General features: G+C 43.1%; 1 protein-coding gene across 1 annotated transcript in view; it reads right to left on the bottom strand.

The window, feature by feature from the left end:
- The window catches only part of PTCH1 (patched 1), a 101,735-nt gene that overhangs the window by 17,834 nt on the left and 59,344 nt on the right, over positions 1–24,557 (bottom strand). Inside the window, exons 13-19 of the mRNA XM_066614933.1 lie at positions 21,384–21,502; positions 18,280–18,682; positions 15,865–16,174; positions 12,629–12,771; positions 6,382–6,565; positions 2,460–2,740; positions 413–550 (exon numbers count right to left, since the gene is read on the bottom strand). Coding sequence (XP_066471030.1) covers positions 413–550; positions 2,460–2,740; positions 6,382–6,565; positions 12,629–12,771; positions 15,865–16,174; positions 18,280–18,682; positions 21,384–21,502 — 1,578 coding nt within the window. The remainder of the gene's footprint in view (positions 1–412; positions 551–2,459; positions 2,741–6,381; positions 6,566–12,628; positions 12,772–15,864; positions 16,175–18,279; positions 18,683–21,383; positions 21,503–24,557) is intronic.

Raw genomic sequence — 24,557 nt, 5'->3', positions numbered from 1 at the left:
ATGACTATGCAGGCATGAAGCATTCAAATGTATATCAAAGACTTCCTGGACATTGAAAACTAGCAAACCATGGAGAACAGTTTGTGTTCTAACTGGTTTTCTGGAGGTGCTAGCTTGCCACACGCAAGCATTTTGGGCATGGAATAGCATGTCATAATGTATTATAACAATTATATTTCAACTTTTCTTCTACTGACACAGTTCAAGGTGGGGTTCTCAGACAGTCCCTCATCCAGGCAATATGCAAGCCAACAACTTCTTAGCTTCAGTAAGGGCCTTGCATCATGTGCCCACAGACAAAATTTTGAACTTAGGCATATCTGAGAGAATTGTACCTAACTGACGGGATGAACTGAATTTTCCTGAGTTTTTGCATAATGAGAAACGTACAGGCTACTCAGATGCCACCTACCAAGGCAATGTGAACAGTGAACTCCACTCCAATGCCGACGGAAGCAATCAGGATGACCACAGGCACTGCACTCAGCTTTATTCCAATCAGACCCATCATGCCAAAGAGTTCTACTGTCATCAGAGCCAGCACCACCACCTATACAGATTGAAAATGGTAGTTAGCAAACTTATTTTTACAGAGAAATAGACTGCTGCCTTATGTTATTCTCATTTCCTCAATGAAGTGCCTATGCTCCTCATGACCTCCAGTTTTAATAATATCCTCTGAAGCCAGCTGTTAATTTTGTTTATAAATTTGGCAGTACAATCTGAAATATATTTGAACATCCCCCCCCCCCCCAAATATTCCACATTATGCATTCCACATTAGTGGCAAAACCAAAGAAAAATACAGGGATTTGGGCTATGCTTCCCCCTATCCTTTTGACCAAATTATGGAGCAAGTGAAGATGACTCTGGAGTAGTTTTGATGCACAGAAAACAGTGAATGCCATAATCAGCTGATGGGTGTCATGTTACAAAGGGCCTTTTAGCTTTGAAGAACTTTGGAGGGATTGGCATGGACAAAGGAAAGCTAAGCAACAGTTTTTACTTCTCTGCTTTCATCTACTTTGTAAAAAAAAAATGTAAGAGACAGGGGAAATGCAAAAAAGGCATCAAAATATTTCGGGAATTACAAGAGAGCTGCAAGAAGGAAGAAAGCCTGAGCACTCTCTGAAAAAAGGTAAAATACCCTTCTGCAAGCAAACCTTTCCCCTCCCCCTGTAGACGCTACAATAAATTATTTTATAAGCTAATGACTCATGAATGGTAACATACACAGCCTATGTCTTTTGAAAGCTATTCTAGACTAAACATTTACCTTTTAGCATACCTGCTGTACAGATCTATAGGACAAAAAAGCCTGGTAATTGCTTTCTACCTCTGCCATTTTACAAGTGAGAAGGAAGTGTTAAAAATTTAGACAGAATAACATCAACTTTCCATTTGACAAGAATGCCCCTTTACTGAAAGATCTCCAGGGCTTCCCAGAATATATAAAAGACTACTCTATACAGTTGGTGTCTGTAATTTTATGTAGCACTCTTCTTCCCCCTGCTCATCTGCCATTGGTTATGGCTACCAGCAATTTTACACCAAAAACAAGGTATTAATATAGTCCATGCCACACCTTATGATCTATTGCTGGGTGGTGTGGCCTATTGTAGCAGTGTGGCTCTTTGTTGCATCCAGGCTGGGAGCACTTCACTCAGTGAGAGCTAAGAGGGGAGAATAACTCTTGAGTTGAGGAAGGATGATCATTTGGGGCAGAATTTCAGGTCTACCCAAGCTCCCTGAAAGCCTTGGGAATAATTTGCTAGGATCAAGACATGAACCACTTGCATTACTTCCAGACAAATCCTGATGAAGTCAAAAGGATGGAACTACAGCTGTGATAATACATGGTTTGCATGCAAAAGATCTCACGTTCAAATTCTGCCATGTCCAGGTAGGGCTGGGATAATAACCCTGAAGAGCCATTGTGAGTTGTTGTGACAAGACAGAGCTAGATGACCCAAACTGACTCAGTAAAGCACAATTTATTATGTAGTTATGCAAGTTCAAGAGACTTCCACTCTTTAAGAGTGGAATATCAGGTTCATTTTCATAGGAATAAAATTTGTGGGTCATGAGCTGCTCAAAAAAGGGGGGGGGAGGGAGAAGAAAAATATCAAAGTGTTGTCCTAAAGATTACTTAGCTGTTTAGAATAATATTTTTTTCAAGGGACACTAATAATTTCTCTTTGAGTATCAGAATGAGGGCAAAAGTTTTAAATTCCTTTATTTAAAAACAAAACAAAAACCACCTTAAGCTAATAGAGTATGCCAAAGGATTAAGGTTATTAAGGCTTATACCTTTACCATGAACCCTACCCCTCAAGTTGAATAAATACATCATGAATGATGCAATATGCATACTCCATCAGTAGCCCAGACATAAACAAAACCTTTCCGACTGTGGCAAGAGCTATGCTGAAAGGAATTTGACTTCAACAAAGACTTACAATGATCCCAGCAGTCCAGGGGTTCAGAAGGAAGAGAGCACACACTAGAAATGTGCAAGCCAGAACCACGCTAATGGACAAGAGGAGCCAATGACGAAGACCAATGTATTGTTCCCAAAAGAGGAAGGGATATCCATTTGGGTAGCTGGGAACCCCAAGACTGGTATAGTTACTGCAGATTGCTCTCACTTTCTCAATAGCTTCCACAAAGTCAGAAGTATCACGTAGTCCATTGAGGTAGAAAGGAAACTGAGCATATTCAATAGGCTCGGCTTCTGGGACTGGGAAAAAGAATTGAATATAATGTAAGTAACTATTTGAGGGAGGGAAAACGTGAACAGAGATGAATACAGCATTTCAGCTTTCCTGTGCTAGGATACAGACATATATTACATGTTGGGCATCCCTTACCCGAAGTGCTTAGAATCAGAAGTGCTTTGGATAGTGCGTTTTTCCACATTTTGGACTGCTTGCATATACCTAATGAGAGATCTTGGGGATGGGGTCTAAGTCTAAACACAAAATTCATTTGTTTCATATACTCATTATATACATAGCCTGAAGGTAATTTTATACAATTTTTTTTTAATAATTTTGTGCACAAAACAGGTTTGTGTATAAAACACAGTTTGTAATTTTATTTCTTGGGCAAAAATGTAAAAAAAAAAAAGGCATTTTGATTCCATAGTTTGGAATATTCCATATTTTGGGGTACTCAACCTGTAATATGCTTCAAAAGGTGCATTCAACGAAATACAGCACAGCCAGTCCAATGAATTATAACAGAAAGTAGAATGTGCCCCAGTGTCATGCAGACAGGCCTCTCCATCATGCTGTAGATTTGGAGATCAACCCCAAACACCACCTAAACTGCAGCATTTCTATAACTGTTCTTGTGTGGCTGGAATGTCTCCCTTGCCCCAGGCATACTTCAGATGCCAGAACCTCCAGGGTGGCCTTTTCAGTGCACAGTATGTAAGCAGTCACACTACCATTATTGTACATTGTACCAATTTCCAAGGGAGAGGGTGTGTTGGTTTTTGCTGCAAGAGACTAACAGCACAAGCCTGTTCAATGCCTACTCAGGAGTAAGCCCCAGAAAAATGTGCATAGGATTGCAACCTAAGAATCTTACAGCACAGTCCTATGGATGTTTACTCAAAAGTAAGTTCTATGTTAAGTGGGTCTTACTCCCAGGTAAATGTGCATAAGACGGTGCTGTTAAGACTAAGGGCCCAATCCTGAACAGTGCGTACTGGCTTACCGCCGGCATGCACTGTCGCAAATGTGCCATAAGGCCCAGCACTGGTTGGTGCTGGGCTACTGCCTGGCGGCCACCAAAGCTCCACCTCTCAGCAATCACACAGACCGCTAAGCAGCGGAGAGGTAAGTGGAGACGAGGGGCGAGTCAGCATTCCAGGGAGGGGGGAGGCGGGGGGAGGGTGTGGAGAAGGCAGAAGGAGGCATTCCAGGGGAGGGAACAGGGAGGAAGGGAGGCAGGACCAGTGAAGCAAAGCTCCAGAGCCTCGATGTTGGGGTCACCACCTGACACGGAGGCTTTTGGTTGGTGGTGAATCAAATAGCTCCATTGCTGGGCTACTCACTTTATCTGACCTGATGAAAGTCCCCTTCTCCTGAGGAACCGACGGTGGCTGCCCTGAGTGTGCAGAATGTGGTGGCAGCCATTTTTAGTGCTGCTGCAGCCCTGCGCCCAGGACAGCTCAGGACTGGGTTATATGACTGCAATCCTAAACACACTAATCTGGGGACAGGGTCCATTGCACATGATGGAACTTACTTCTGAGTAAACATGTATAGGATTGTGCTGTAATAGACTAATTGTGGCATACGCTTTTGCCACTATTATTAAGAATAAAATGGACTATGTCAGATGCAAGGGAGGGCACCAGGATGCAGGTCTCTTGTTATCTGGTGTGCTCCCTGGGGCATGTGGTGGGCCACTGTGAGATATAGGAAGCTGGACTAGATGGGCCGATGGCCTGATCCAGTGGGGCTCTTCTTATGTAATATTTATATACTACTTTTTAACAAAAAAGTTCACCAAGCAGTTTACTAGTCCATGGACTAGTCTGTTAAGTTTAAGTGTCACTCAATCTGTTTGTCATTAAGGTGCCACAAGATTTATTTATTTTGTTATTGTTCAATGATTTTCTCCCTCTGTCATTGTGAATACTCCTTAAGGCTCTTCACATATTACACCCTATTGTGGATCAGAATGTCTGTACCTAGGTACACAGTTCTATATGAATACCTAAACCTGGGCTCACTTTTACACATCAACAATCCCTGAACACAGATAGTACCTACAGTTTAATGAAGTGTGTGAATAACTGCAACCCAGTACAGATTAACATTTATCGTACTAGGTATACAGACGCATTCACATACAGCTTAACTTGTAAACAGTTCTCCTATTAATGTGTGATAAAAACATACAGCATCACAGCCTAAATTTAGATTATTTCAGCTCAAATGAACAAGGCATCCGGTTCCTATGCTAAGAGTATTAATGGCTTATATGACCTAAACAGTGCCATAAAGAATGTGGTTTTAAAATACCACTTACATTGTGTGTAGCACACTATCATTTGCTGTCAATGGTCCACATAAGGTAAAAGAACAGAGATCTACCTAACATCTGAAGATTAAAATGAATCTAAAACTTGGACTAGAAATAATGGCAATGTTTCTGGTAATTTTGCCCTACCCAGGTATAACAGCAAGGTTTGAGAAATTACTGCATAGCCAAAGTATTGGAATACCAACTGGAAGCACTGAAGAAGGGCCAGTATCATTTGTAATCAGTTAAGTACTTTGCAAGCCAAAGCTGGCTTATAGATTTGTTACATTTTTTGTGTATATTAAAAAAAGAAAAGAAAAACAGAACCTTTAGAACGTGTTTCTGTCAGCTAAGGAACAACCAATACTTCAAACAGTTGATTCAGGAAATACATAACTTTTATCCCTTAATGACTTGACACACTCACATTTTCCATGCTTTCTTTACTGAAAGCAATACTGAGTCTTGCTCTGCAGCCCCCTCCCTCTTCAAAAAGCCTTCCTGCAACAAACATTTAGTTACTGTTGCTGTGTGTTCCAGACCCTGCAGGGTCATTCAGTTGACTTGCTAAACATGATTTGCCCTATTATAATCTCAACTATAAATTTTCATTAAGACAAGAGTTGGCTGGCTGCCCAAGAGCTCTAGGGTTCGGATACAGTGGAATACAATTTGCTTGTTATTCAGTTGTATTTTCAAAACTGCTAGTCCTCTCTTCCCCTCACTCCTGCCACCCAATAACCTGCTAGCAGTCCAGCTAATAAATCCAGTGTAAAAGCAAATAAATTCAATTTGGATTGCCTTTTGGAATGCAAATGAATGACTGGAGGAAGGACTAAAAGGAAAGAGGATACCCTTGTATATAGATCTCTCTCCTACCTAAACAATTCAGGCACAATGCAGGTGTTAGAGAATGACCTAATTTGCCAGAAATTCTTTACTTGCTGGGCTGACAGGCTTAGAATAAACATGATATAATTCCCAATGAATAAACTCAGCATTTGCAAAGCCAACGTATCATGGGAACTGAAGTCTTCCCTTACTCATAAAATGAGCAGGCCACGTTAAAACATAATGTCTAATGTAAGTTGTAGACCTTTGATATAAACTATTAAAGAATTCATTTTTCAAAATGATGAACTGCTACTGAGGTATGCCATTCTTCTACTACATTACACAACTACATCTGTCTCCTGAGTTTTTGAAAAGTAATACAATCTATTGTTCTGTTTACGGTGTGAGTCCTGCACAGTGTCAACTGGCTAGAGAGTTGCTGAGCCTTGAAAGAAGGGCTGAGGCACTTGAATAAACCATAAGACATTAGAATGAAGCGTTCCTTACTTCTCAGTCTGGTTTCGGGCATATAGTCTGCTTTATCGTGAACCCATTCTGGCCGGTGGGGCCGGATGTTGGCCTGAGAGGCAGCATACGCGACAGGGTCATTGCTAACCCAGGCTGTCAGGTAGATGTAGAAAGCATTTGGGTTTATTATTCCATCAGCATCCACCAGGCGCTGTTTAGTCAACTGCAAAATGGAAAAGTTAGAAGACTTTCAGAATGGAGTTCTGTTTTTATGGCTCTTGATGAAACTTTTCAGATGGGAAGACTGGAATAATATGCAGTGCACAGCAATATGCAGAACAAAATAAACCAAACCAGGACCAGAGTTTTCTTAAAGAGACTTTACACTAAACAGGGGCTCCGTTGATAGGCTATTCCTGACAATACAGCTTTGCATTTTTCATATTATATTTTCAAACTGTGTTTCTAGATAGCTTTATATACTTTGCATGCAGTACATCAGAAACATTCAATCAGCAGATGGTTCCAGATGAAGACTGAGCCAATTAAGTTTGAATTCTAAAAGCTTGTCTGCAGCCAAGAGGGAAAAGTGACCACGCTGGAGAAACATATTTAAAGGTGCATTTGAAAGGGGGAAAAAAGAATCGGGCAAGAGTCCTATACACGTCTGTGTGCAGTTAACCTCTGTTGTTAACACTGAAGGAAATGCCACCCAGTAAATGGAGGAGGGCTATAAAAATAAAACAACATCTGTATAAATTTTGCTAACACTTGCCTCCTATGACCTATGTATTCAGAAAATGCCCAACTCCACAAAAACAGATGAGTACACTCTCTTGCTGGGGTCACTGTGGGCAAATGAATCGGTAAAGTAAGGTGGAATCAGATAGTCTAGGATTCTGGAACAAAGGTTGCCTTGCCAAACAAACAGGGGTGACATGCAGTACAAACTGGGGTGACATGCAACAAACAGGGGTGCAAGGAGGAGCATGCAATACAAAAATATAGGAGAGAGAAAAGGATTTGGGTTTATTTTTTCATTCTGACCCAACTCCATTTTCAGGTCTTTCTAATTATGTGAAAAACAACAGTGACAGCAATCTTTCAAAGAAAAAAAGCTGGAATCCAGAGATCTGGATTCAATTAATCCACAGGATATGCAACAACTCTATGTCTTCAAATTGTCTTTGGAATTGCAGAGTACAGCTTGCAGCCCTGATGGGTAAAGCAGCACACTTTTCTCCCTCCCAGGCACAGGAAATTATATCAGGAGCCACAAGCCAATCACATTTATTCCCTGCTGTATGTGGTATTTGCTGCCAATCAAATATTCTACTGGGGCACCTCACATGGGTATTCTTGTCTCTTTCTGCCTCCTGGACCCCTTGATGGAGACTGTGTCATATTTGACAACATATGGCACATTATTTTATAAAGATTTTTTTTTTTTTACACACAATTTTACTTAGTTCAAAATACTCTAAACTAGGAATTGAGAAGCTTCAGGCTTGCAGAATCTACTTTCCTTTTTACTATTTGTTTATTTTTTTAGTGACAGACCAAGCCTAACTAAGACAGGGCTGCCTTTTATGACAGTGGAACACAGTTCTGCTGTTGTAAATGGCCACACAGAAGCCATTTTGAGTTTGCTGCCACAAATGGCAGTGGTGTCGGAGGTCTTCTGTCGCTGCTGGCTGCCTTGGGCAGTGAAGGTAAGGGGGTGGGGGCAGTGGGGGCAGAGAGCAGCTGGGAGGTGGGCAGAATGGGGTGGGAAGTTTCAGAGATGGGAGGGAGAAGGTGGGAGAAGGAACAGGAGAGAAGGAACTGATCTGTTTAAAATGACAACAGTGGCTGGGGCACCCTTCAGTCTCGGGAGACTATGGTATCGCGCTCTGAAAAGTGGTTCTGGAACAGCGTCTAGTGTGGCTGGCCAATTTGGGAGTGACAATCTCTTCCACACTGGGAGCAAATGTAGTCTGTCCCTGTTGTGTCTCCCTGGCTGTGGGCCTTCCTTCTTTGCCTCTTTGCCTCAGTCTGTTGGGCAAGTGCCTCTTCAAACTGGGAGAGGTCATGCTGCACAGAGAGGGAGAGGCTGGGGGTGGGGCTCCATATACAAATGGGGTTATGAAATGAAGCCACTTTCTACTTCACTCCATGAGCCAAACATTGAGACTACCTGACTAGTTGGAACAGACCTTTTTACTTTTTTTCTTGCCGTTTTAAAGAAGGGCAAGTTATGTCAGTACTCTTAAGCAGAGTCCCATTTGAGAACTGAGCAAATGGAGACTCAGAGATATGTACCAGATATAAGCAGTTTGACATGTATCAAAAAAGGAAGTGTGAACAGCACTGCAGCCATCTTGTGGCCAGAAGTCAAAACCCATTGCTTATCTATTGCAAACAGCCAGATATCTACTAGCAGATCCCACTGTAAACCTCTTGATAGCAAAAAATAAAGAGAAGACAACAGAGTTCCCTCGGAGATCATTAGAATGCTAATATTTTCGATGGCAATGCAAACAAAGTGATCTACAATTCAGAGAAAGCCCTGGGAATACGACATTTATTTTTTAAAAAACAGATTTTCAAATGCCTGCTCTAAGTGATGTTCCAAAGAGAAGACTTTGCAAATGTTGGGCATCACGCCTGAATTTGTAATCCACATGGAGACTAAGCCAAGCCATGCTGACTGCTGCTAGTCCAAACAAACAAATGAGCAAAATCGGCACAGGCAGTGCTGTGTGATGTGGGCTTCCCGCACGCTTGAACACATGCAGAAATGTCACACTAAGAGTGTGGGAAACTGCTATGGAGAAAAGAAAGTACTCTGTAGCAGGAACTCCCAAATGCAGCATGCACTGCTGAAGCAGAGATTGTAATTTTTCACATCTTTGGTGGATTGATTTAGATTATACATGAACGCTATGGGTGGAGAACATGCGGACCCCCAAGTCAGCCAAAAGCTCCATGCAGATTTGCTCCCTTAGGATGAAACTAGATACAAGACACCTTTGGATCCTGAGCTTTAAATTCCAGCTTTAAAAGGGATAAGACAAATTCATGGAGAACAAGGTTATCGGTATCATCTAGAGGCAGTTTTTGAAGAGGTGGTGTCTTTGCCTCCTGGTGATATCAGACCTTTTTTAAATTAGTAAGGGGGTTGACTGTACAGTGTATAAGCACATGAGAGAATGCGTTTAGGTAGGGCAAGGAGGGAAGAAGATGGTAGGGACACTGCCATAGAAAGTGTAATGGGTAGAGTAAGGTTTGGCAGTAGGAGGAGACTGGGCCATTTCAAGGGAAAATTTATTTGACAATGAAAAAGCTATTCACTTTTCCAGATCTTCTTCCAACCAATGGGTCTTTGGATGTCCTGTGACAACTCATGTCAATCTCAATGGTGCTGCTGTTGAATGCCTGACCATGGAATGGGAGCAATCCAGGATTTAATCCTGGATGAGAAAGCCAGTCTGGCATGCTTAATCCATACCTTGTTGGATGAACCGGGAGATATTATTTCTCCCAACTGTGTCCACCAGGATTCTCTGAGAAGCAGTAGCCTAAACAGTGAGCGGGGAGGCAGAGATGTGGCAGTCAAACATGATACTATCTCCCTATTCAGACAGGGAGGAGACGTTTAGAGGCAGGGGAATGGTGATCCCGGGGGTGGGTGGGTGGAGAGCGGGAAGCAGGGCCAGGATCCGGCTGTTATGCAGAATCCTAACCCAGTTCCTGGCTGCCTGGGCCAGCCCTGGGCTGCTTGGATTTGTGCAACCTCTGGAGGTGGCACAGATCTGAGTAGCCCCACTGGGGCTGCAGTAGTTCTCCCTGGGGAAAGGGAAAACGATTCCTCTTGCCCCAGGCTGAGCCACAGGCCTGCCGGCCTGCCTTTTTCCAATGCAAGTTAGGATTGTGCTGTGTTTCTTGTTTTTTCGCTTCCCTGTGGTTTTACTGGGTGTTTTTATTGCTTTAGAATGTGGTGGTTGTATCTAAGATTTTATTGTAAGCTGCTTTATATATGCTGGAAAAAATGTGATATTTATTCTATTTTAAGTAAATGATCAAATATAGTCACATTGGCTATATTAGTTGCAGAGAGGCAAAGGTAGAAAAGGGTTTTTGACTTTTTCTCTGCTTGCCGTCTTCCTAGAGATACCTGGGGAAAATAGGATGCCTGACTCAACGGGCCTTTAGCCTGATCCAGCAGGGCTATTCTTATGCTTGAGATTTTTCACATTTTGAAAAAACAAAAAATAACTGCATGGGTCAAAGGATCTGGTTAGGACCATGGCACTGAGGGGGAAAAAATAGCAACTTGGAGGGATAATTTTCAGCAGAAAGTGACTTGGGGAGAGGTAAACTCCAGATCTTGGTCGCAACCTCCCATGACAACCTCCATTTATTTATTTAAGGAGAGAATTTCAAACATAAGATTTTAAAAAGGCATTTAAAGTCATATCTAGTTTGGTCCTTAATTACTTCTCTTTCCATTCAAACTGTAAGTAATTAGCTCTGCTTCCTTACAAATATTGGAAAACAAATGTTAACAAAAAATGCATGCCAGACTTACTGCTCATAATGGAGGAATAATCCCACTCATCCAAAGGAATGGCAGCTAGTACAGAACATGCAAGGAAACACAGGATATGCAAGGCCCACCTCATTATTTCTTTCAGAGAAATGCATGCATCTTCAACTAATGACAATGGAGTTCAGCCAGTATATCAAGCAGAAGGGTTGAGGCAGAGATGCTTTAAAGTTACAGTCTTAGGTCACATTTGGGTCTGGTTCACACAAACAGTAGCAGTAAAAACATGCTTAGACTGTATCGCTGCAGATTGAGGAATGCTTCCATGTCAGAAAAAAAATAATTCTAAGTGCATGCAAACAACATTAATAAATGAAATCTCAATAATCCAATGGCTAACACGAAAATAACAAAGAATCCTGCAAAGCAGCAAAAACTGCCCAAAGAAAACCCATTAAATAAATTCCACCTCTAACATATGCCAGAAGACAAAGTGTCAGGGAATGTAGGAATGCAAGAATGGGGACATCATGTGTTTCCCTGGAGGGTACTGCAACAGACAAAGCCCTGCTCAGTTTCAACAACCTGTCCTCGTACCAAAAAAAAAAAAAGTCACTCTGAGTTAGGTCCCTTCAGGCTCAGAGGATCTGAGAAGGTTATTAAGGGAAAAGGGTTTCCCTTGGTCCAGGTAATTTCAGGGTTTAAAGGTTAAGCCAGCATTTTGAATTGGGCTCAGAAAGAGAGTGGGAGTCAGTGCACCTCTTTTTAGCATGGAAATAAAATGCTTCCCTTGGCCCACTCTCATGATGAACCAAGCAGCCAAATTCAGAACTGACTAGAAGTTCGTAGACCAAGCCAGCCAGGTCAACCAGCTGGATCCAATCAGCCAAGGAAAGCAAGGATCAAGCACATAAGTAATTGGCCAGACATTTCCAATGACGTTGTCCACATCCTCATGAAGTCAACTGGAGCTCATCGTAGTATTCGCAACAGACGAAGGCAGTGGAAACCTGAATGGAATCTATGCCACCACGTTATCTGCAAGGTTCCCAGCAAATATATAATAGCAGGCTGCCATTTGTGCAATATGGAATAGCATCATTAGGTGGTACTAATTACCCCTGCTAATTGGGTAAGAGGCACTTTTTCAAGTGGGTGCTCCTTTTTTTAGCAAGGGGAGAGTGACTGGCCCACCTCACCCCAGCACTGTCTGTTCTAGTGGCTGTCTGCTGGTATTCATTTTGCATCTTTTTAGATTGTGAGCCCTTTTGGGACGGAGCCATTTAGTTATTTGATTTTTCTCTGTAAACCACTTTGTGAACTTTTATTTGAAAAGCGGTATATAAATACTGTTAATAATAATAATAATAATAATAATAATAATAATAATAATAATAATAATAATAATAATACACAGATCACACTACAATGGTGATGGAGAAGTTAGACTTCTTTTTTGCCACCATCATCAACACAGAGTAGGCCTTCAAATAGGCTCTTACCTGTGCAGTGGAAAATGAGTGGTGGAGAATTCATCCAGAATTTTCTACCATTAATGCTCAAACCATGGTCCCTGGTACTTCACTGTCTGCATTTCAAGCACGGGCTCTAGCATGTGGGAGTGGGCACTTTGGAGCTATCGTGTCAACAACTCACAACCACCGCCACAATTCTGATATCATTTAGGATTTCAACACAATTGCCATTGAATGAATAATTGAAGTCACTTCTTCCTTAAAGCAGGATTTTAAGAAGTACCTGGCCATTGTCAATGGGTTTATCTCGGATGCCTGTTTGCACCAGAAGCTTGTAAGCCAGAACAGCATCATCAGATCCATTTTTGTAATTGTTGTATGTGATCTTCCCAGATTCCCAGTCACTGTCAAAAGCATCTTGAAGGCCTGTTGGAAGTTGAGGACAGAGAGAGATTACAGAACACCTTTTTTTAACATTTATAAATATGTTATTATAGAGCAAAACAGAGCAACTTTCCTTTAAATTATTCATGGAGAGATCACAGGATGGTTTCCACATCCTGCACACAAGTTCTCAACTGTGGGTTTTCAAGTTTTCCACACAAGTTTTCAACCATGGGATAAATGCTGACTTAAGCAACGTATAACATCAGCAACACTTTCCTAGGGCACTTTTTGACTGTCAGTTTTGACCACACCTGCTTCCGCCTTACAGGCTTGGAACATGCACAAGCTGGCTGCAGTACTGTCACCTGCCTCCCAAGCAGATGTTTGGGAGGGTGCCACTGGCTTGAGATACTCATCTCCCAGAACTACACAGCTTGCTTAGCCTGCCTTTCCCATCTCCCAGCTAGTCTGTGGAAGACTGCCAGGCTGGAGCTCCAGACAGACCTCCTGCTGCCACAGAGCTGGCCCAATCCTCTCATACTCAGTTAAATTCTACCACACAGGAACACTTTCTGATATCATGATACCACTGTGTGTGTGGCTGAATGAATGGCTCTTCATGGAGAAGAAGAAAAAATGTGTCTTTTTTTGAAAGAGTGTGCCTGTATATATTTAGACATCTATGTTTACCCAATAGGTAACACCGATAGGTTACAATAACTGGTTATGTTGCATACATCAATAGGTTACATTACACAAATGGACCTGTAGTAAGAAATACCCTAATGCACAGTAGAGCAACATTAATGCTCTTCACGTTATGAGAGAAGTCACATAACTAAAACAGAGATGTAATGCTGGGAATTAAGATAGAAGAGAAGGCCATGCATGAGAAGGAACACTGTTTCGACTCCTATAGTGCATTAACCAAAAGAGCTGTGGCACAAGTAAAGGAAAATGGATGTTACTCCGCCCCCAGGAGTAAATAATACATGATGACTTAGAATACAGTTCCATGGGATAGTACAATCACAATAGACATAGGGCTAAAAATGGTTCTAATTAGACTTTAATTCTGTAAACCAAAAGGAAGTGGTGTGTCTGGCTGTGTGTGTGCGTAATGGAACAATCTATCAATAAACCCCAGTTCAATATTGAAAACATGCATATACAAACTTCAAGTCAAACAAATATCCAGCTGCACTCTGTCAAAGATTTACAAGCAAAACAGAACCGTTATCTCCATGTTGAATGATATGCAACCGTGGCTCCTGCACTCAACTCTTGTTTCATTCTAGAGTGCACTGAGAATTTCTCCTGCACAATTAATGGGAGTTGTGCAAAAGACACTCCTGGTTGGATTGTGCTGATGGTCTGTAATAACAGAGTCTGGAAAGAATTTAGACTATTGCCAAAAATAAAGCTCTATTCACTTATGCCCCTCAAATGAATCACACGATGGGGAGGAGACACCCAGCACTCTGTTGTTTCAGCTACCGCTAGGTGCTGAAGCCATAGGTTACATGACAACATGACCAGAAATTCCACCGCAAAGCCGGAGGAAAAAAAGAAACCCACACTCCAGCTTTCAACTTCAAACAGCAACTCAGCTCCTTCTTGAGCTCAGCGTGAGTGAACACGATTTTGTCAATTTGTTCCATCTGTTCAACTTGTGTAGCTAATACAAGTTGTGGGATCTGCTGCCAGCACGTGTAAAGATCACAGCCAACACCTATTCACTCTCAACTGTTGTTTTCCTCTTTGCCACCCTTTCGAGGGGGGAGGCTGGGCAAAAATACCTTACAGCACAAATTTGGATCAGATTTAGAACAGGAAGCCACAGCCCAGCACAAGGAGGCTGTGTGAGAACAGATGACGAACCACATGTCTAAGGAAGGGAAGGGGGAGAGAGGGAGAGGGGGAAGAATCCACAGACCCACCTCACAGCTGCACTGAGAGGCTGTAATCAAAACCATCATTACAGATCTGATAGGTTAGCTACAGCTATAAAGAGATAAGAGCCTTGGAAGAGGAAACATGTCCTAAGTGACACAGCCTAAGGCTCTGGATGCTCATTCACATTTACAAACCCTTCCCCGTTTCCTTTAAAAATTGCCTCCCATGTAGAAAGACCAATCAGACTCGCCCCTTAAGCCAAACCAGTTCACAACAAAAGCTGTGAGTGAAATATTCTTGCCAAACATGGCACAGTTAGTCTTCTAGATCCTGGCCAGAAGCCCAGAGCAACTACTGATTTGAATACCATTGCCCAGACTACAAAACACCACCAAAAATGCTTTGGTTGCTGGGAGCACTCTAAGCAAGACAAACTTAGGAAACAGAAAAAATGCAAATTCCTCCTTCCTGTAAAGATTTTTCCCTCTTCTTCACTCAAGTATATTAAAGGACCCTGCATTAATCTATCCTTTAAGCATATGCATATCCAAAGTTATATGCCCTGAACTTAAAGACGGGCAGGCGATAGCACTAATCAAGGGATGCAATCCTAACCCCTTATGTCAGTGCTTTCTAGCATTGGCATAGCGGTACCAATGGGACATGTGCTGTATCCTGCAGTTGGGTGTCACTCACAGAGGCCTCCTCAAAGTAAGGGAATATTTGTTCCCTTACCTCAGTAATTTCCAGCACTGACATAAGGGCAATGCAGCTCTGAGGTAAGGGCTGAGGTAAGGATAAAAGGTAAGTATTCATGTGAATACTGGAAGTGGACTCCCCTTAGTATGCTATTTACTGTAGCATGGAGGCCCGCAGAGAGGGCTGCAAGCCTCCTGAACCTGCCCAGCCAGCATGACTCCCCATGTAAGTTTAAAATCCCCTTACTTCCGGTGTATATCAGGCACCCATTTTTGGGCCACTCCATGTAAGAGGGGAATGGCCCTCTTCCAGTTCCCCTGGTGGATTGCAACCCCACCGGTTTGGGAACCGCTGAGCTATAAGATATGCATAATTTCTAGCAGCCCAGTCTTGGGGAAAAATGCCTTTATAAATAAAATGCAAAGGAATCTACAGGACAAGAACAGGGGAAAAAAAAACTATTATTGCAATGAAAGAGATAAAAAGAAAAAAATTAATTCACAGAAAATCTGTTTGGTTGTTGAGATTTTTCTTTACCTTGCAGCCAGTCTCTAAAGTAGTGCAACCACATTTTGGGAAGCTGCTTGTTTTCTTCCAGGAGAACATATGTCACATTACTGAAACTTTTGTGAAGTTCATAAAGTAAGTGCTGAATGTTAGGATAATCCGCTTTTTGTGTGACTATATACATGTGATAGAAGGAGAAATACTTGAACTGGGCAGCAATGAAGTCATATTCCCGGGTTTCCCGTGGCACAATGTCTGTAAGATCCAGTCCATCTCTCACACAGGTAGTTCCATAGAGACTAAGGCCAAATAAGCCCAGAAAAAGAAAAATGATCACAATCTGAAATAGAAAAAAAGAATAATGTTCTTTTTGAATAACTAAAGAAGAGATCGCATTTTGAAGAGTCTCACTCTACCAAAATAAGGCTTTCCTGAAATGTCAAATATGGGAAGTTCAGGATCATTTCTCCTAGTGCCATAGCTAATGGTTTCTCATCTCCTGCAAATCACTCTCAGATGTGCCAATATCTTCATTATTTTATATTCTAGCTTAGTGCAGTCAGCTGTCTCAATACCCTGAGTCTTCTGAATTCAACAGTTTCCAAGCAGGCACTTCCCTACCCTAGTACACCATACTGATGTTATCCTTCCAGCACATTTGATTATCTAATGAAAACCAGAGAAAAAATTCCAGTTTGACTTTTTGTGCCATGTTGTACTAGCCTGATGCGCACTTCATTCCATGGTAGCCATTTCAGCTTACAAAAGAGGATAGCTAGGACTCACATTGTGAAACTATGAAAGAAAAACAACCTGACTTTTATAGCGTCATACCATCTAAGCTGCATGCACAAACATACATATGATGGACTCATTATGGTTTTTCATTTTCAAGTATGAACAAGAATGTTTTTGATAATGTTAGCAAGAGAACATAAGAACAGCCCTGCTGGATCAGGCCCAGGGCCCATCTAGTCCAGCTTCCTGTATCCCACAGCGGCCCACCAGATGCCTCAGGGAAAACATACATGACCATAAGTCATCTTGCTGCCACCTCCCTGCATCCAACATTCTATTTATGCTCACACTCCCCAACAAAGACACCAGATTGTAACTGGGTTTAACTTGTGCTAATTTATTAAACACAGTGACCAATTTTTAATGCATGAAACCTACTGAATATACCTCCGTATTGTACTAAATTTGAAATTGTACGTACTTTACTTGATCCATTGTAAGGCCTTTTATTTTAGCAAACCATGCCTCTTTCCTTAGAAAGGCTTACTAAGATTTCATCAGTAAGTTACATTAAGTATACACTAGCTCTCATTATTTTGGGGCATGGAAGATGAGTAGTGTTATCAAGGAAAATTCCTTCATAGGATACTCTGGCAGAGAAAAGGAAGGCTATTTGTTTGGGCTAGAAGGGAGGGCCAGGCACTCATGCATCAATCAGGTCCAAGTTGAGCATGTAGAAATGACAGTGTGGCTGAGAATAGTGGGGATTTGGGGAACTGAATGGACAGATGTGCAGCTTCAGACACTGTTGCTGAGAATGGGGAGAACAAAGAAAAAAAAGCAGGGAGAAGAGAATGCTGACAAGATGAGCACGTGACCGTGATGGACTGTACGTCAACAAGATGGAATTCTTGTATATGGTGGCAGAACCCAGCTTTGGAATATCTTCCTGAAACTTGAAGTAATAGCCATGGGGGTTTGGGCATTGTATGGAAACTTGATATCTCCTTCCCCACATCAAATCATGGTCCTACTCTACAACTTAGGGCACAATCCTAACTGGCAGTTATGCCGGCATAGGAGCGCCTGGAGGGTCACAAATGTTCCGCAAGGCACATCTGCGCCTCTGTGGGAGAAATCTGTGTTGGCGCATCCAGATGCACTGATGCACGGAGGCCAGCAGAAGCCTCTGCAGCAGCTTACTCCCCGCCGCTTGTGTCAGCGCACCTGTGCCGACAAAAGCGGCGAAGGTAGGCGTGGGGGTGTGGAGGAGGCGAGAGGGGGGCGTTTCTGGGCGGGGGGAGGGGGTCAATGGGTGGTCCCGCACCCGGGTGCGTGGGGAGCCAGGGGCGGGGCTGGGACCCGGCGGTTATGCCAGATCCCAACCCCCATCCCTGGAGAGAACAGAGCGGCTTTGAGCCGCTCCGCTCTCCTCGCACTTGTGCCACCTCCGGAGGAGGCACACGTCCGAGGAGACCCATTGGGGCCAGCAGCCCTTACCCAGGGGTAAGGGGAAGAGCTTCCCCTTGCCTCTGGCTGAGCTGCTGCAGCCAACGAACCTGCGTTGGATGCAGTGCAAGTCTCCTGGCTTGCCTGCTCCAGCGCAGGTTTGGATTGCACGCTTAATGAAATACAACGAGGAGATAAAATCAACCTGTACCCAAAGAATATGGCATATGCTTTTCCAATTGCAAAAAGAATTATTACCTTGGCTTTTGGTTTTAACAGGAATGGTGCATACTGTTTTTCAGCAAAAGTTGAGAGTGTCCATTTAGTGCAGGGTGGCTCAAGACAATGCAGTGTAGATTCTGAGAACTGGGAAAGGAGATCCCTGGTTGAGCTCGTGCTTTCTGGGCTCTGGCAATTGAGGCTATCCTGTGGCACTGTGACTGGCTGTACTGAGATTTCCGAGCGAGGTTCTGCTGTGGTATAGTAAACCTGGGTGTGAGGGTCATACTCAGTGCGCAGCTGGACTGTGGACTGCATTGTGATTTGAGTTTCATGTGCAAAACTGTGGCTGCTGTAGGGTGGTGGTGGGCTGTAGCGTGTGTTGTCACTGGCTTCTGTATAGGCTTGAGGCTCAATCTGAATCACCCTGCTGACACATGGGCTGAAAGAAAAATGGAGGAAAGTATTTAGACTGATGACTATAAACAGAACTATTATCATACAGTATAATATTTATTATGACTGATTTATTTACATAGTATGGCACCTTGGAAAGTACTAGAGGACAAGTTCCTGCCATAAGAAGCTCACAATCCATTTCTAAAAATATAATTAGTGATTTAACAAAACAGTTACATATAGTTTGGATAAAGCTGTCTTCTTACTGAATGTCAATTGTTGACACATATTCATTAGTCAAATAATTCATTGTCTTGCTTTAGACCAGTGGTTCTCACACATTTAACACTGGGACCCACTTTTTAGTATAAAAATCTCTCAGGACCCACCAGAAGTGATGTCATGACTAGAAATGACATCGTCAAGCAGGAACATTTTTAACAAACCTAGGCTGCAATCCTACCCACACTTACCCAGGAGTCAGTCCCATTGACTATCATTGTTAAAAGCATATACATAGTAGCCTGTTAAAAGTACAGAGCTGTAACATTTCCCCAAATGCAGTCACATACCATGTGACACATCAAGTCTAATATATTAAAAATAAAATAGTGAAATGAATTGAAATGAACCCACCTGAAATTGGCTCATGGTTCTTAGGGCTGTTTCACATGTAATAATCATCTTAGCCAGTGGTTCTCAAAAGTGGTGGATCGTGACCCATGATTGGAAACAAAATAGGTCACTTTCCCTTTAAGGGGAGTGACCCATAAATGGGTGGCCCGACAGTGGTCAGTGTGGCATCTCAGACACCCTGGCACATTTCAACATGCCTGGGGGGACTGTGCAGCCTCCCAGAGAGTCCTGGAGGCTTGCAGCCCCTCTGTGAGCCTCCTCTCAGCTGCAATGGGTTCCAATCTGCAGGCGGAGCCCAATTCTGGTAATTCTGCGGTCTGAAGCTCCGACTGTAAACTGGAAGTAGGCTCTGACTGTAGATCAGAGTCCGCTGTAGCAGAGGGGAGGCTCACAGAGGGGGCTGCGAACCTCCAGGACCCCCTGGAAAGCTGCATAGCCCCTAGGTATGTTGAAATGCACCTGGGTGCCAATGGTGCCACAATCGCTGTGGTGCTGTCGGGACATCCCCCTCATCAAGACTTACCAGCACTTCTCAAACTCCCAGAGAGCTTGGGAACCACTGATCTAAGCAATTTAGTTTTGTTTAGACATGTAAGTGAGAGCATACAAGACCCACATTCAATCCTTGGCCAGATCTCCAAGTTGGGCTGGTAAAGACCTCTGTTTGAAATCCTGAAGAGCCACTGCAAGTCAATGTAGACAGTACTGACCTATCTGAACCCATGGTTTGACCTATGGTATATGGCAGCATCATATGTTCAAACATTATCAATGCACAACAAGAATATTTGTGTCTTATTTTGCTGCATGTGTATGCAGTAAGAAACTAGATTTGGCCATGGCTTGCAATGGATGTACATCATGTGTACAGTTAACTAAGTCAACACATATGCACTTGTCATACATGACGTTATTCATGTAATGTAGATGTAGCTTTGCTTTAATGAAAACAACAGCCATATAGGAATGGCTATAAGGAACATATAGGAACTTGGTTGTGTTGAAACAGCCATAATTGTTGAAGGAAAGCCATATTAGTTTGAACAGCAAACCATGTGCTAACCTTGCATAGAAATTGAAAGGGAAACCCCTCTATGAATTATTCCTGCCGCCTCCAACAAATGTGAGGTAGAGATAATTGAGCCAGTATGTCTGTGTGTCCTGGTTGGCAATTAGTCCTTCAAATGTCCCAAATACCAGAATCTTCCCTTTTAATCAGCTTCATCTTGTGACTAGAGACAATGTTTTAACCTGCAATCAATACTTGAGTTGATTAATTGCACTGACTAATTGATTAAAGATTGAAACCATATTGTTTTTGTTCTCTAAACTTAAGCCTTCAGCAGCATTTGCAAAGAACCCTGTTGCCTGGGCAAAGAGGCACCTTTCCAAGTAGTGGTTTACCTCATTTAACAGGAGGAGGAAAACAGTTCCCATTCATTCCAGCATCACGCCCCGCCCCACGGCTGTTGCTGGTATCCCCTCTGTGTTTCTTTTTAGATGGTGAGCCTCTTTGGGACAGGGAATGGTCTTGCCATTCCTTTTGCTATGTAAACCCCTAGGTGATCTTTTCTGTTGTTGCTGAGAAGCAGGGATATATTAATCATCACAATCAATTGGAAAACAGGCATCTCTTTGACTGAGAACAGGCAAAAGATACAGGCAAACACCGACCACAAGTTCCTATCCACAAGTTACATAATGACTGAACTGGGTTCCATAAAATGCTACTGCAACAGTGGTTGCAACATGTGGGCTAGAACTACATTCAGTGACTATAACTGCAAGAGAGGAGATTCCAGTCGGACATCAGGAAGAAATTCTTGATAATAAGGCAGTTCAGCAGTGGAACAGATTACTGAGGGACATGGTGGATTCTCCCACATTACAGATCTTCAAGCAGAGGCCTGCTCTAGGTAGGAGGATTTCCTGGTACAAGGCAGAGAGTTGGTCTAGATGATCTTGTCAGTCCCTCCAAAACCAAGATTCTATTTGATTTTACCCTAAGATCACATACAATCAGTGAAGTAAACAGCAAAGTGTCCGTTCAAAAGAATTGAGCTGGATGGCACCTTTACATGTTCTATGAAGTAATCTGACTGCCTCACCTTGTAAAACAGCAGAATATATCCAATCTCCGGTCCTCACGGCGGTATAGATCCATACTCAGAATAGCAGGAAAGATCAACAGAACCATGGCAAAGTTGAATACCACCACCACAGCAGCCTATATAAACCAACAGACAAGGAAAGTTTATATCAGCCAGGTTAATGTACATACAACAAGGAAATTCAAATTAAAAATACATAAACAACTTTGTCCATTTGACAGCTTATTTGTCATGAATGTTCACGTATTCAGGATTTTGCTACTGCATACAATTCCTTATTTGTAAGGACAACATTCTTGAAACACTAAGGAAGTACTTTTGGGGATGCGTCATAGGGCTGGTTCAAACGTAACATATATTCTTCCAAGACAGAACTCCCACTAGTTACATAGAACTCCAGTCTATGGTTTACATAGACTGGGAGACTCTGGGTAACTATTTTACTCTCCTTCACACACTTCTGCTTTCTAGGCTCTGCCTTTTGGCAACTGGGAAGTAGAAAGAGGAGGAACAGCAGTATTAACTGGCATGGCTAGGTTGGTGGGTGCCAACCACAGAGGCAGACAGCAAGCATGCACAGCACCTCCCACCAATCACCCCAAGGCAGTTGCTTCACCAGACCTCTTCAGAGGACTCACCCTGCTGATGCACAATTTCATTTGCTGTTTTTTTTCCAGGTTACTGCCTGAAAAAAGGCCTCAGTCCCACTACATGTCTAAACATGTTAACATTCCAGTAACCTGTTACTAAGCTCACAGTGCAGTTAAGCTCTATTTTGTGCAGCACTACACAGGGCTGGCCTGAGGTGCTGTGGGGTCCAATGCTAGACATTTTGCCCCCCCCTCCAATGAGCAGCAGCAGCTCATCTGCAGCTCATTACCGTAATTTCAAGCCAATCAGCTCTAGGAGCAGGTGGGCAGGAGGGCCATCCAGGGGCAGTGCTCTGCTTGCTGCACTCTCCTTGTGACACCTCCATGCCAGAGAATCAGCTACAGCCCGAAGTGCTGGCTACGGGTGCTCTGCTCGCTGCCCCAGTGTCGAGCCCTCCAGGAGCAGGCCCAATTTGTCAAAACTGATCAGATTGCCCTAAGACCAGCCCTGGTGCTACATGGGCATGCTGAATAATGTGGCTAAGTATTGAGGGATGATAAATTCCTGCCACCAGTGAAATCCTTGATTATGGCGAACAACCTTCACTCAACTCTGAATTCAAAGACTTTTTATTATAATGCAGCCCTGGTACAAAGAGCTAGACTATGTCAATAGCATAATTCAGCAGTCTGCTGAAACCACTCAACCCTGGTGCTGCTGGGAATGGGAAATGTCCTCATCCTTCCCTCTTACCAAATGCAGCCCTCAAAGAGGAGGCTGAAACTAAGGGCCTCCAACTTCCTCCCTTGGAAACAGACAAAAGTGATTGTGGGGAGTGGGGGGAAAAGGGGGAACTGTGTGCTTAATTCAGAGTGTGAATGACTCCTGGTCTAGCTGCTGCTGATTTCTTTGGGCCCAAGTTATTTAGAGTATTAACAACAACAGTTAGAAAATGTTGTACAGAATGTCAGTATATTCCCCCATTTAGAATGGAATAAAATTAATTATAAAAAACACAAAGTTGAACCTGGGATCTGCTGTTTCAAAATGTGGCTGCTGCAGCATGTGTTAACTGAAACAAAATAATGGAAGTCTGTGCTGGAGTCATTGAGGGAGAAAGCCTCCTAGGTTGGGGCCCTGCCCAAGGTATGCATTGCTATTTGCCATTCCTTGCAGACCACCCAAGGAGAGGGAGTGTATTGTATAGCCAGAGATGATGAGCAGATGAGGAGGCCTGTCATGCAGGCTCTCACCTCACTCCTATATATCTGCAACTCCTAATGCATTCAAGAGTCGAATTTTCCTCCTCATCCCTCCCAGACTTTACAAGTCAAGCTAAAGACTTTATGACAGGAACAAAGAAACTTAAGGAGCTGGGGTAGAGCAGAGAGTTAGATATTTCAGTTTTAAGCCAGGAGCAAGATAACAAATGGGACTTAAGGGTCTGCACTGTTTCTCCTGCTAAGCACAGGTATTTCTTAAAAGACAAACTGGATACTGTGCATCATTTTAAAAAATGTGTAACAGAGAAAGGAGATACAGTTATTTACGTTTGTAGGAAGGCTCTTGCTACAGAAAGTTACTGTCCCATATATTTGAAAAATGGCTGCATTAACAGCCTGTTACTAGGCCTCACCCCTTGCCTGTTCAGGGGGACCCTATACCTGTAGATCCCAGTATCCACGGTTTCAATTAACCGTGGATGTGGGAGAGCCCCACGCCCCCTGGAGGCGAGGGGAGCTGTGTGCAGATGGCCCTCCGGAGGCAAGGAGAGCAGAGCTCCCCCTTATCTCAGGAGGGGGGTGGTGTCCCCAGTAACCAGTTTCAGCTAACTGCGGATGTGTGTGTGTGTGTGTGTTCTGGAATGGAACCCCTGCAGATACCAGGGCACGCCTGTAGTTCAAGCTACAGAGCCATTCCTAGCTGCAGCCTTTTCCTGCTGCCAGAACCACAAAACCTTTCACCTTTCTCTCCCACTAACTCTCCCCATTTTCCTTCTCCCTTCTTTCTCCCTGGCCTCCCAAAATCCTCCCTTCCTTCTCCTCTGACAAACTCATCTAATCTCCCTACATTCCTTCTCCCTGTCATGTTTCCCCAATCTTCGTTCTGCTCCTTCTCCTAGGGAGTTCCTCTCTTCTCCTTGTTTCTACTCCTTCTAAACACTTTCTCAAATGCTCTGTTGTGTGTGTGAAAGTGTATGAAAGTTAGCCATAGAATTTCTCCTGTATAGATTAAGGGGCCAATCCTATCCAACTTTCTAATGAAGCTGCAATGCAGTCCTAAGGTAAGGGAAAAAACATTCCCCCTGACTGCCCCCCCCCCCACTGCAGAATGCAGTACACACCCTGTTGGCATGGCTGCATCAGCACTGGGAAGTTAGATAGGATTGGGCCCTTTAAGTCAGTAGACCAAACTGGCCCAGGGACAGTTCACACTTCTAAATCTCATCACCTATAGAAATTCCAAAATGAGCATTACCCAAAGATGCCCTAAATTACCAGGAAGATGCCCTAAATTACCAGAAGTACCAGAACAGGCTCTAAACTGCTTTTTAAAACACAGAATCAACTACAGATAAAT

Source organism: Tiliqua scincoides, chromosome 2, assembly GCF_035046505.1.
Source record: "Tiliqua scincoides isolate rTilSci1 chromosome 2, rTilSci1.hap2, whole genome shotgun sequence".
Taxonomy (NCBI): Eukaryota; Metazoa; Chordata; class Lepidosauria; order Squamata; family Scincidae; genus Tiliqua; species Tiliqua scincoides.
The sequence above is the reverse complement of the archived record's forward strand: the minus strand, read 5'-3'. Positions and strand labels throughout refer to the sequence as shown.